The sequence below is a fragment of the Bubalus kerabau genome, chromosome 5 (genome assembly GCF_029407905.1).
Source record: "Bubalus kerabau isolate K-KA32 ecotype Philippines breed swamp buffalo chromosome 5, PCC_UOA_SB_1v2, whole genome shotgun sequence".
NCBI lineage: Eukaryota > Metazoa > Chordata > Mammalia > Artiodactyla > Bovidae > Bubalus > Bubalus kerabau.
Window position 1 is genome coordinate 98,644,809 of NC_073628.1, and position 12,911 is coordinate 98,657,719.

Here is a 12,911-nt window from a genome sequence, read left to right on the forward strand (position 1 = left end):
AAACTTCCCTTCAAAATGTGAGATGCTGCATTTAAGCACCATTCTCTTTCCAAGGAAGACTGCTGGCATGACATTCCCCTCAAAGGGCTCTGTGATGTATGTGGACAGAAAATGCACCCCATTGTTCTGCACTGGGCATGCCTAGTACAAGCTCATCTTGAACATCATAATCTTTAAGTGAATGGAATGGAACAGGCTCTGCGGCCCCTTCCACCTGACATGCATCTACTCAACAAGCAGCACAAACCATGAGTGGTCAGTTTACGACTTACCTCGGCAAGTGAGGCAAGCCTCAGTGCCTCTCACATCTGTAAAATGTCCACGAAACTACATGCCTCACAAGGTTGTTAAATGAGAAATTAAGTAGCACCTCACATACTGCTTGGCACAAAAACAGGTAAACGATGGGTAAGCCACAGGACTACTGAAAAATGGTGAAATCTCCATGATTAAGCTTATGGAAAAGCAATCAATCATGGGATTTCTCCATTAGCAGCTCAGTGATATTTCCCACTTTAAAATCCAATAACCCTTTTACAGAGAAAGCATTGCTTTTTTCCTGCTTGTTCTCTCCCTGCTTGTACTCCTGGTACTCAACATTTCATTTCAGTGCCCTGGTGCAGAAACAAGCAGAGAACTAAAGGATGTCAGCTGAACATCAAATTTACCACTTCAAGAATGTATAAGAATTACCTCCAAAAATTCTCATACCCACCTAGTGGATATTAAGCAACCTAACTTTTTTCTAAAAAACAATTAATTTGGCTGTGCTAGCTATGTTGCTGCATGGGCTTTGATTGTGGTGAGTGGGTGGTACTCTCTGGTTGAGGTGTTCGGGCTTCCCTTGCTGCAGAACACGGGCTCCAGAGCACAGGCTCAGTAGGTGTGGCACCTGGCTCAGCTGCCCTAAGGCATGTGGAATCCTCCTGGATTAGGGATGAAATCCATATCTCCTGCATTGGCAGGTGGATTCTTAACCACTGGACCACCAGGGAACCACCAGGGTTTCATTCAAGCTGCTTCGGTCATGTCCAAATCTTCTGCAACCCTGCGGACTGTAGCCTGCCAGGCGCCTCTGTCTGAGGGATTCTCCAGGCAAGAATATTGGAGTGGGCTGCCATTTCCTCCTCCAGGGGGTCTTCCCGACCCAGGGATTGAACCTGCGTCTCCTGCATTGCAGGTGGATTCTTTACTGCTAAACCACCAGGGAAGCCCCCTCAGATTTTCCTATGAATATTAAAATAGGAAGATGTTGCTCAGTTAAAATGAGCTTGTGGAATAGAAATCTCTTTGCTGTCAAGCACTATAGAGCTTGACTAAAGTCATTTATTTTGATTTCCATTTAGTGTTGACAGTTGGAGCAAATTATACCAGAGGGCTCAGAAACACCAACCAACCTCCTTTATGACCAAAAGTGAACAAAAGTTAACTATATTTCAATTTGAAAATCTCCTCCTCTCATCCCTACCAGAACATCTGCCACTGAAACTGAAGCTACAAGGTATCCATGATTAGAATCAATTATCTTTCTAAACATTCAGGTTGAAAAAGAACCTTAATGTATAATACATACAGACTGCAGTGAAAGGGCTAAGGGGAAGACTGTACACGGATCTTACCTGCCTTCTATCTTACTATCTTTTTGTTGTTTATTAAAGTTCCTTTATAAATGGGGGTGGTTTAAAACTCTGGTAATTTCTCATTTCCAGGCCTTTTAACCTTGTACTAGGTGTATTTCAGCAATTACCAGTGCCTCCTACCAGGATAAAAGGGGGCTCTCTCGGAGGAGCAGGCAGTCGATCCTGCATCCTGCCCTTCTTCTCCAGTGGTGGAGCCCCCACAACAGGGCTGAAGACCCCAGAGGGCAGGTCTGCTGCTCGCTAGCCACGTTCCACACTCGGGAGCCAACTCGGGAGGCGCCTAAGGCTCTCAGAAGGTACCTGGGCTTGACTAGGCTGAACCTGGGGAAACACACCCAGGGGCAAGGAAGTTGGTAAACTGTTCTTTAAAACTCTTGCCTTTGGCACTTCCCTGGTGGTCCACTGGTTAAGACTCCGAGCTTCCAATGCAAGGGGAATGGGTTTGTTCTCTGGTCAGGGAACTAAGATCCCACATGTGCGGTGTGGCCAAAATAATATAAACTCTTGCCTTTGGTTCAAACTGGGGATAGAGGATAACTTCTGGGAAAGGTTTGTGTACGCTCAGTTGCGTCTGACTCTATGTGACCGTATGGACTGAAGCCCTCCGTGCTCCTCTGTCCATGGGATTCTCCCAGTCAAGAATACAGGAGTAGGTTGCCATTTCCTCCTCCAGGGGATCTTCCCGACACAGGGATCAGACCTGAGTCTCCTGTGTCTCCTGCACTGGCAGGTGGATTCTTTACCACTAAGCTACCTGGGAAAAGGTTTATAGTTTAAAATATCTAGTGTCAGGAAGTTGTATTTATTTTTTTTTAACTTGGCAGCTGGAGAGCTCAGATGATCTAGAAATGAAGAAAGGAGACCAGCTGGGAGATCTGTCCTGGTCTGCCCGGTGCCACCAAGCTGTGACACCTCTTATCTTTCCATCAGAGCAGGATCTAACATATTAGAAAACAACTGTACTTTTAGTTTTTCTCTGTGTTTCTAAGCTAATGCTTAACTGAAGTCGTTAGCTACAGTTTACCATAAGGTGGACATAAAAGAGGACACAAACCAAATTTATACTTAAATTAAATACCATGATTTAATTTACTGCCTGCTTAATCCTGTATTCTCTTAAGTTAAAAAAACAAACACACAAAAACACCAAGCAAAAGTAGTTATAATTAACTGTTAACGTTAATGAATTTAAACCTTCCAGAAAGCATGAATCCAAAAGGAAATGTCCAACAGGTGATGCGAGCCAGATAATTCTATGGCTTTCCTGTTTCGGTCTCAAACATTCTACATGTCAATGGAAAAAAAAAATTCTCTAGGGTTTCTCAGTTTTATTCTTCTAGAGCACAGTTTTCTGGCCTGTTACTGAGCATGGTCTTCTAACAGGTACACAATTAACTCGTAGGTAGACAACACAATGGCAGTGTTTGGTATCTGCCGGATGAGCTGGGCAAAGAGTCCTCTATAAAAGGCCAGGTAGCCTTCTTCCCGGAAGACCAGCCGAGCAGTCTGGACGAAGGACTTGTACTTGCTGCCCTCCTCCCGGAGCCGCGTCCTGATGACTTCTGCAGGAAGAGACATGCATTTCAGGCTACGGGCGAACTGAACTTCCAAAGGGTGCACGGAGAGACAGCAAAGCACCCAGCTTTACACACGTTAATGTGCAACGGTGGCTCTTTGCCATCTCAGCTCTGTTTAGATGGGGCAGCCACACAGACCATGAGGAGTTTTTTTCAGAACATTTTCTAACTCTAGGAATTGGTCAATTGTCCCAAGACTTACGTATACTTCTAAGGGTTAAGAGTGCCAAATGACTTCTAAAGGATTAGAAAAATAAAAGTTTCATTTGAATGAGACAATTTTAAGACAGTTTATCGTTTTCTGCTCTTAAGTAAATGCTGTCACTTCCCCGGAGGCCTAATTTATATTAAGTATAGTGAGTGGTATCTCCAACAAGGCTTTCTTCCCATGTACTCCCCAACTTTCTCCTCCTACTAGGATCCTTCTCCACTCCATCCAGCTTAAAAAACCACCTCCTCCTTTCTCAGAGTCTTGCCCACCTGGCCCGGCCTCACCCTGGCCCCTGCGGCAAGACACCTGGCACTGCCCATCAAGAGGACTTCAGGGCATGTGACGTGGGGAGTGGCAGACCCCCTCCCCAAGAGCCCGTGGGGCTGCTCGGTGCCCCAGCACATGACGGGGCCTCAATGGCCTGTTGCAAGTTGGCCGTGTGCAATGCCACAGCTGACCGTGCAGCAGGCGTTGGAAAACAAAACCTGTTTTTCATGGCACAATAAACTGAGCTGTTTTTTTAAAAAAGTAGTTCAGTAGAACATGAGGTCTATTATGAATTCCTTACAAAATAAACTTGTAGCTTTCCTCAGCATTCCATTCAAGGTGGAAGCTGAGAGAATTTTTTTTTTTTTTTTAAAAAAAAGCTTGGCTCCCATATCATTTTTTTTTGACGAATTTTAAATAAAATCCAGATTTTTTTTGTTTCTTTGAAAACATCAGATGTTCCACAGTACAGGGCTCACATTCTGCCGAGTGTTGGCCACAATCAGGTGGAGCCAAGGAAAGCAGAGCTCCCACCGCCCGCATGACCTGCCCGCACGAGCTGAAGCCGGCTGTGCTGGGACTCAGCTACCTTGTATCACCCACAGGTACCTGCATCTCCATTTGAACCCCAGAGGCCTGGAAGTACTGACACACACCAGTGGCCACTATACCGCGCCGGAAGGCCAGGCAGGACCTACCGTGGGGGTAAGCGACACAGGAGGCGCATCCCTTAGAAAGAGCAGCAGCTGCCATAAGTCCAAAAAAATTTGTGGAATTTTTCTCAGTCCCATTTGTAGAAGAGGCTAACGGAGCTTCTTTCAGATACTTCTTTAAGCTTTCATAAATAGCAAAACAGATGATGGTTTCCGAAATCCCAGCATACGAGGCAGTTAATCCCCTGTAGAAGCCGCGGATGCCTTCCGTCTGGTAAACATAGCGGGCACACTGGAGCGTGTTCATCTGCTTGGAGCCTCGCACTCTGCACAAAGGAGACCAATGGCAGGCCGTTACGCCACACGCTGAGGAGCCTGCCTGCTGCCCCCAAGTCACAAGGATGATAAAGAGAAAGTACACGAGGAGGCGCCATAGTCCTCCTTGGTCTGGGGTTGGCTGAGTCCTGTCCACTGTGAGGCCAGGCCCATCAGCTACGTGGGGCCACAGGCCCACAGGATGGCACGCGCATCTGTCCCAACTCGCAGACAAGTGCTCAGAGTCTTCGATCTACCTTTGGGAAGAGCTAGATGGAAGGTGTTCACCAAAGAGGAAAATATGACTGTAATAGAATCAAAACCATCCATGTGTCTACACATGCGGATGGATGGTACACAGACTAGATTGAAAGAGTCATGAAGGCAGTAAGACATGGGGAAGTGCTTAAAGTGGAGAGCAAGACGAAATTCCATGTAAAGTACAATTATAATACAAATACGCTTTAAGGAAACACTGAAGGAAAATCCGCCAAGAATCTCACAGGGTGGTAAGTTTAAGTGCTCTTTGTTACCACTGTAGTCTCCAAATGCTGTTATTTTGACTCTATTCTTTCTTTTTTTGGTTCTTATCTGGCTGCGCCGGGTCTTAGTTGCGGCATGCAGGATCTTTAGTTGCGGCACGCGGGATCTCAGTTCTGGACCACAGATTGAAACCAGACCCCCTGCATCAGGATCTTGGAGTCTTAGCCGATGGACCACCAGGGAAGTCCCTCCATTATTCCCACATTTGTAAACTTATAAACACGGAAGAAACTATACAATAATTAAAAGGCCTTCAGCTTGGATGCTCCTGCCCCACGACAGGAAGTTTTCATAAACTGCCTGGATACACACAGAATCCCAGGACTGGATAGCGTTCACACTGGGCGCAGGTCGGAGGCCCTCCTGTAGGGGAGCAGATCAGTGCACTGGGTCCCCCCACTCCCGCCCCCTACCTGGAATGACCTTTGTAACGCAAACGCAAGCACCCACTCCCCTGTTTACCATCCTCTCACACGGGGTCTCTCAGTCTTGGCACTACTGGGATTTCTGGGGCTGGACAGTTCTCTGCTGGGGGTGGTCATATGTGTTGTAGAGTATAGAGCAGTCTCCCTGGTCTCTATCCACTAGATACCACCTAAGCTATGAGAAACAAATATCCAGACGCTGCCAAACATCCCCTGGGGACAGGGCCCTGGAATCCCTGCTCTAATAGCTCTACACTGCCTCCAAATACAGCTGAGTCCAAGCTCCCGTTCCTCCCCAGGGCTTTCAAGGGTGCGGCTTCTCCAGCCTTATCTCCCTGTACCTCTCTCCTTCCCCAGCACATTCACATGCACGACACACCCCTACTTTCTGCTGCTCAGAATGAACAAAGCTTCCCTGTCTCCAAATTTGCTGCACACCCGAGTCTCTGCCTGCGGTACCTTCACTGGTGCCCACTGGGCTTCTGGACACAGGGAGACATCCCTGCCACAAGAGCCCCTCCCTGGCTGCCTCCCTGCACGTCCCATGTAGACTGCATCAGGGACTCCCTCCCACCCACCCAGGGTCCTGGAGCACTGCTGGCCCCTTCTCCCACCAACCTATAATTCTCTTTATTTTCTGTGAAGCTGTGAGCTTTGGGAAGGCAGGGCTTGTGTCTTATTCTCTGCTGTTTCTGCTGCCACTGGTGCACAGGAAAACATGCAATAAATCCTGGTTGTTGAGGGCTCTGTCAATACAGCCCACCAAACATAGCTTTAAAATGTCCTGAGCACAGGTCATTACCAGGCAGACTTTAACAAATGCACATAAAGAAGGCTCTCAGCTGACCGATGCATTTATCCTCTGCTAAACAGAAGTGATGTGAGGACATTGTGTGCACGCTTGGAAGTAACTGCCCAGACGCTCTAGGAGAGGACTGGTCAGGAGGTCGTAGGACAAGAGCTTCTTGAGAGTTCTATTCCTAGTGAGGAAGGCAGATTCAAGGAGACCGAAGCAAGAGACCAAGTGACATTTTTTGAAAACTGCCAAGGACCTTGAAGGTTAAGCTGAGGAGTTAGAATTTGACCCTGACAGTAACTGACATTCATTGAAGGCTTCTGAGCAAGATATCTCTTCTAAATGATTAGACCTGGTACATTTTAGAAGGTTCCTTCAGGTAGAACGGACAGGGAATGTCAAAGACCCACTTCAGAGGCTACCCGGGTCATTCGAGAGAAAAATAAGCAAAGGCAGAGCCCACCCCCATTTCTAGGTGGAGCTCTTGCTTGCTCTCTCCCCTCCTTTCTCTATAGGTAGCTGAAGGTTAGACTGGACTAGCTGGAAGTTTCCAGCGCCCCACACACATTTCTAGGCAACCTAGTAACAAAAGGGTACTTAGAATCCTATCAGAAAACACTGTTTATCATCATCATCACTGACTTGAAATTACAGTAGTTACTGGGATGCTCCTTGATCTTGTTATTTAATATACTAAAGAAGTATATTAATATATTGTAACTTTTAAAAACACTGATAATTGTATTTCAATAATTGGTTTTCATTGCTTTTAAAATGTCATTCTAGGGCTTTCCTGGTGGTACAGGACTTAAGAATTTGCCTGCCAATGCAGCGGACATGGGTTCCATCCCTGGTCCACGAAGAGTCCACGTGCAACTAAGGGGCAACTCAGCCTTCGAGCCACAACTATTGAGTCTGTGTGCCTAGAGCCCGTGCTCCGCAACAAGAGGAGCCACTGTAATGAGAAGTCCAAGCACCCCCGCTCACTGCAACTAGAGAAAGCCCACTTGCAGCAATGAAGACCCAGTGCAAAAAAGAGAGAGAAAAAAATCATTCTAAAAAGTGCCTGTAGGCTTCACTAGAGACTGCCAAAGGAACCCAGAGCATAAGAGATGTTAAGAATCCCTGGCTACAGTTTTGGGGGAGAAATCCAGGATATTTGAGGGCCTTGGGAGACTAAAATGCCCCTTCTGAGGCTTTGGGCGCTGCTCTTCTGGCACCTTCCCACAAGAAAGGCCATTTAGAGCACAGTTCACAGCACTCCACCTGGGGGCGGGGTCTCCAGGAGCAGAGACCCAGGACTACCCCGGGGATCAGGGGCCACACCTGAGCGAACTCCTGATATCCCCTTGTGTGTTATTTCTGCTGGCCTCTGTCTCCCCGCTGAGGCTTGGCAGTATAAACCTCAACACAAGAGAAGTTTCTACATATGCTTATATGCAGATAAAACATAGATGGGGATGGTTAAGGATGCTATAGGTCTCACTCTACAACTGGAACTGGCGGAAGAAAAAAAACCCCTGAGAATTCAAGTCTTACATTAAAGAAGGAACAAGTAAAAACTTACTTCCGTTCTAGCTGCATCCGGGTTTTAACCATCCATATAGGGTTCATTAAGGAATTCGTGACAAAAGCTGGAAGAAAAAAAACAAAACAAAAACAAATAGAAAATGTTATCACCGAACAGATCCAATGCTTATTAAAGCCATGTCTTCCATATGGTAAACATTGAAATCAGGCTTTCAAGGCTTAATAATAAAAATGGTAAGAAGCAGTTCCATTTCCACACAACAGATGGAAAATATAGTCCCCTAAAATGCAACATCTATTGGTAATGCTGAACTAAAGTAAATCTCAATTTTCTAGAGCCCTGTCCATGGACACAGGAGCCTGCAGAGTCGAAAGGGTCACAAAGAGGAGGGCACAACTGAGCAACTGAGGACGACTACTAGTCCTTCCAGACTCTAGCTGGTGCTGTTGGTATTCCTGTTAATGTGATTCCTATGGTGGTAAATATGAAACTATTCTGAAACTCAATTGAAAGCATCAGGTCCAGAAATAATTTGTTTTAAAGAAATTATGATCTAATCCAAAAGAATACCTTATATTTAACTTAAAATAGAAGAAACTAAATCTCCATTTACCCAAATCCAAACTTAGACATTTTGATATCTGACTGATCATTTTAGGAAATCGACATTTTAAGACTGGTCTGCCTATAGGAACCATCTTTAAGTCTTCTCCATCTTAATGTTGTTAATCACTCTGCTGCTGCTGCTGCTGCTAAGTCGTGTCCGACTCTTTGCGACCCCATGGACTGCAGCCTATCAGGCTCCTCCGCCCATGGGATTTTCCAGGCAAGCGTACTGGAGTGGGTTCCCATTGCCTTCTCCATCAACCAAAAAAGCAGCAGTATCGTGTATCACTGACCTGACACACAGCAAGTCCTCTGGAATATGTCATCCCTTCCACAGTCTAAACATCTAGATTGGTATGGTAGCATGACCCTAGACATGCTTCAGTTGTGTCCGACTCTTTTCGACCCTGTGGACCCTGCCAGGCTCCTCTGTCCACGGGATTCTCCAGGCAAGGATACTGGAGTGGGTTGCCATGCCCTTCTCCAGGCGATCTTCCCAACCCAGAAATCAGACCTGCATCTCTTACATCCACCTGTACTGGCAAGCAGGTTCTTAACCACTAGTGCCATGTGGGAAGACCACGCAGATAGTCCGTAGATCAACAGGACCTACTGTATAGCATGGGAAACAATACTCTATCTTGTAATAGACTGTAAGACACTGAATCACTCTGCTGTATACCTGAAACTAAAACAGCTTTGTAAATCAACTACACTTGCATTACAAAAAAAGAAAAAGAATGCTACCAGGAAGGAGGGGAAAAACCAATTACAGCAACATTAGCTCCTTGAAACAGCAAATTGAAGATTATTTAAAAAACAAAATTTCCCTTCAGGTCCATTTTATTTACCAAGGGTTTCTCTAAGTTAATTTGTCAAAAGTTGCAAAACCGGTGCCCAGCTTTTAGTTTACAGCTAACTCACTATTGGCTGAGGCAGTGAGGCCCCACACTCCATCCCTCTGACCTCCCTGCCAGCTCCATATCCTGTAAACACCTTTCTTGTGAAGCATCTTTGCTAATGTCATTTTCCATTTGGGATCCAAAAATTATCTGTAACTATTCAGATGAATTCTTAGTACCTTTATTTGGAGGAACAGGAAGAAAATGGATACATACAATTTAGAGGTCAGCAGAGGGTGGAAATTTTTCATAAAATGTCAATTTAATTCTCTAAAATACCTTTCTATTTAAACAGACATAAAATTTATATTGAAAATGGCATGGCCTTCTCGCAGCAATCTACAACTGACATATTTCTGCCAAGTATTTCCTGGGAGAAAAATCCTGTTGTGAATTTTCTATGGTAGGTGGAATGATTCCCTCAAAAAAGAACAGAAACGACATCTCATCTATCACCAACCCTGCTAAACAAACCCCACTACAAGGCCCGAGCCCTCATCCAGAATCCAGCTGCTAAGGACAACTGTACACAGGGTATGCTAGACACCTGGGAAGTCACAGAAAAGCAGCTCAAAGTTTAGAAAAAAATGTGATAGAAAGACATGAAAACACATTAACATTCCTTTAAAAGATACATCACACTAAGCACCAGCACGCATGAGCACGTCAGTCTTAACATGTCAATCTTAAGGGAGAATAAATGGAAGCAAGTTACAAGCTGTTCTCATATACTCAGATTTTATCAATTCTAACAAAGTTTCAGAAAAATGAGTTCAGGTGCAAAAGAAGCAGAGAGCTAATTTTTAACTCCTGGAAAGAGGCTTTCTGGCACAACGCATGCTTTGGGGAGCTGAGACATTCATGAGCACTCACTGGCCTAACACACCTGCAGAACCAGCTGAGAAAACGTGCACGATGTTGCTGTTTGGCACGAAGACGCCATTGAACTGCTCTTTGGCTTTGGAGTAGCAAGCGAAGTACACAGCCCTGTCAGAGCAAAGAGAGAACGGTCAGGACATCTTGGGACACTGGCTCCATGCAACCTCTGACAAACTCAGGAATATGCGGAAGAGGTTAATAGGTAATCGCAAGCTTAACCTCATCTGGGCTCAAACCAAAACCTGCTGCAGCCGCCTTGGGGAAGCTCCTGCTTGTCCCTTCAGAAAGTAGTCTGTGATGATGGAAGTGTCCTAAATAACTGAGGAAGACAAGGTTTTGATAGTATACATATGAAGTCCATTTACATTCTTCATTCTGGATAAATGCCAATCCTTTTAAGCACCAACATATATTGTAACTGTTAAAATTTATAATACATTTCCAATGTATATCACATGTGTCCTGCCTTATACCATAATGAGTGTGTCACATGTAATTTGAACCTTTTTCCTGATGACTCGGGACCACACAGGGACATGTAGGCTGGCACACGTTTCCATAAAGGGCTCCCTCCACTGATGCGCTCCCTGCCCCAGAACGGGACCACTGGAAGGGTGGGACTCCCTCCCACCCCGCCCCGGGTCTCCAGTCTCCTCTGCCTGTCTGCTTTCCCCTCGTCTGTCTCCTCCCAGATCGGGGCTGAGGAGCAGAGCCTGCTTGTGGTTTTCCCTGCTCTTCACCAGCAATGCCAGGGAAAATGGCATTCTTTTTTTCCAGCTGGCCAATGGATCAATTACAGAATGTATTTTTCAACCTAGGATGCTGACTACTTATCATGATTGTGTTATAAAATTGTCTTTTGTTTTTTTTTCCCTAGGTCCCAACTGTTCTAAATGGGTGTGGTGGCCAAGACTCTGTATCAGACTGAAGGGCATTACCAAGTTAAGCACTGTCCCCAAGTAGAATGACTCCAAGTTCTTCATCAATTACATATATGCAGCATGTCTGTGTACTCTTAATAATTCGTGCCCCATATAATCTCACAGGCTAGTACTTGCTGTATTTTCAATAGATCACACACACACAAGCTACGGAATTCTAAAGGAACAAAAGGGTTTAATAAGAATCTGCATATTTATAATATCCTCAGGAGATCTGTGTATAAACTGGAGCACTGACCCGTAAGAATTCAAGAAGCTTTTAGTCTTCACTTCATATAAAATGACACTCTCATTTTTGTTGTAAAGATCTATTGTATATGTCGATTCATGTAAGTGTCCTAGCAGTCATACCCAACTCCCCTTTCCAGAAGGCAATTTCTAGAAGCAGTTTCTTACCTGCTTTTCAGAGATACACTGCCCCCACCCCTCCACACACAGAAACATTCATTCCCTTTCATGTCCACACGTGTGTATCCTCTGCATCAGTCCTGCCCAACAGAACTTCCTGCGGAGCTGGAAATGCTCTACACCTATGGTCCCGCAGGCAGGACACTAGCCACATGTGAACATTAAGTACCTGAAATGTGGCTGGTGAGACCAAGGAACTGAATTTTTAATTTTAATTAATTCAAGTAGCCCCATGTGACCAGTGGCTATTGTATTGGGACAGTGCAGCTCGATGTATTCAAATAAGCTTTAAAGAGAATTAAACCTTGCAACAAAAATGGGGATTTTTAAAAATACATTAAGTAAAACCTAGAAGCCTTTAAAATTCCTTCAGATGAGTGCTTCCAGATGCAAATTCTGATGTGGGTCTGAGATCCTGTCATTTAAATCAGCTCTTTGGTGACGCCACTGCTGCTGACCACACACCACACTTAGGAGGAGCAAACAGAGAAAGTTCTAGGTGATGGGAGCAGAATAATTTTCAACTTAAGAGTACAACAACCAAGAGCCTCTTTCTAACACATACACATTGAAAGACATACCAACAGTTAACACTATTTCTATACATCAGATGCATTTAGGATTCTCACACAGAAAAAGAAACTAGTCATCTAGCAGTACTGCCCCTCTGGTTAAGAAAGGACTTTGTGTATTACATACTGTATGTTGTGGGCTAGCTGAAAGGTTCATTGCTTACCTTGATGGTGCCACTCCAACCAAATTTGGACCCAAGCCTCTAAAAAGTGACCTTGGTCCCTCCTTCTCCAAGATTGACCTGAATAATAAGAAAAGATACATCTTTAAAATCCTTAGGCAAGGACTATGCAAAATGATAAGGGGTCAATCTTCACATTAGCTCCTTGAATAAAGAACAGAATGTTTACAAACCCCCTGAGGTCTTATCTGATTATATTACAATACAGAATCAAAAGACTGAAGAATACTGCCTTCATTACTACAGTGGAAAAACATGCTTCAAAAGCTCTCTTGTCCACACAGGGGTAATGTTCAAGGTTTGCACAACATATGGGCATTCTTGCAAGGCAAAAAGAGCACTTGACAGGTATCACAGAACCTTTTCCTTACTAGCTGCTATCAAGTCCAAGCCTTGTAAGTGACCCCAAGGTGCACTCTTGTCTTCAAGGCCCAGACTAACGCTCTGGTCATGCTGAGGGTCA

The 12,911-nt window shown here is 44.9% G+C and overlaps 1 protein-coding gene across 1 annotated transcript in view; it reads right to left on the reverse strand.

The window, feature by feature from the left end:
- Positions 1–2,785: 2,785 nt before the first annotated feature.
- SLC25A33 (solute carrier family 25 member 33) overlaps positions 2,786–12,911 on the reverse strand; it is a 30,134-nt gene continuing 20,008 nt past the window's right edge. Inside the window, exons 3-7 of the mRNA XM_055582386.1 lie at positions 12,431–12,508; positions 10,353–10,453; positions 7,995–8,061; positions 4,394–4,674; positions 2,786–3,202 (exon numbers count right to left, since the gene is read on the reverse strand). Coding sequence (XP_055438361.1) covers positions 3,000–3,202; positions 4,394–4,674; positions 7,995–8,061; positions 10,353–10,453; positions 12,431–12,508 — 730 coding nt within the window. The 3' untranslated portion in view covers positions 2,786–2,999. The remainder of the gene's footprint in view (positions 3,203–4,393; positions 4,675–7,994; positions 8,062–10,352; positions 10,454–12,430; positions 12,509–12,911) is intronic.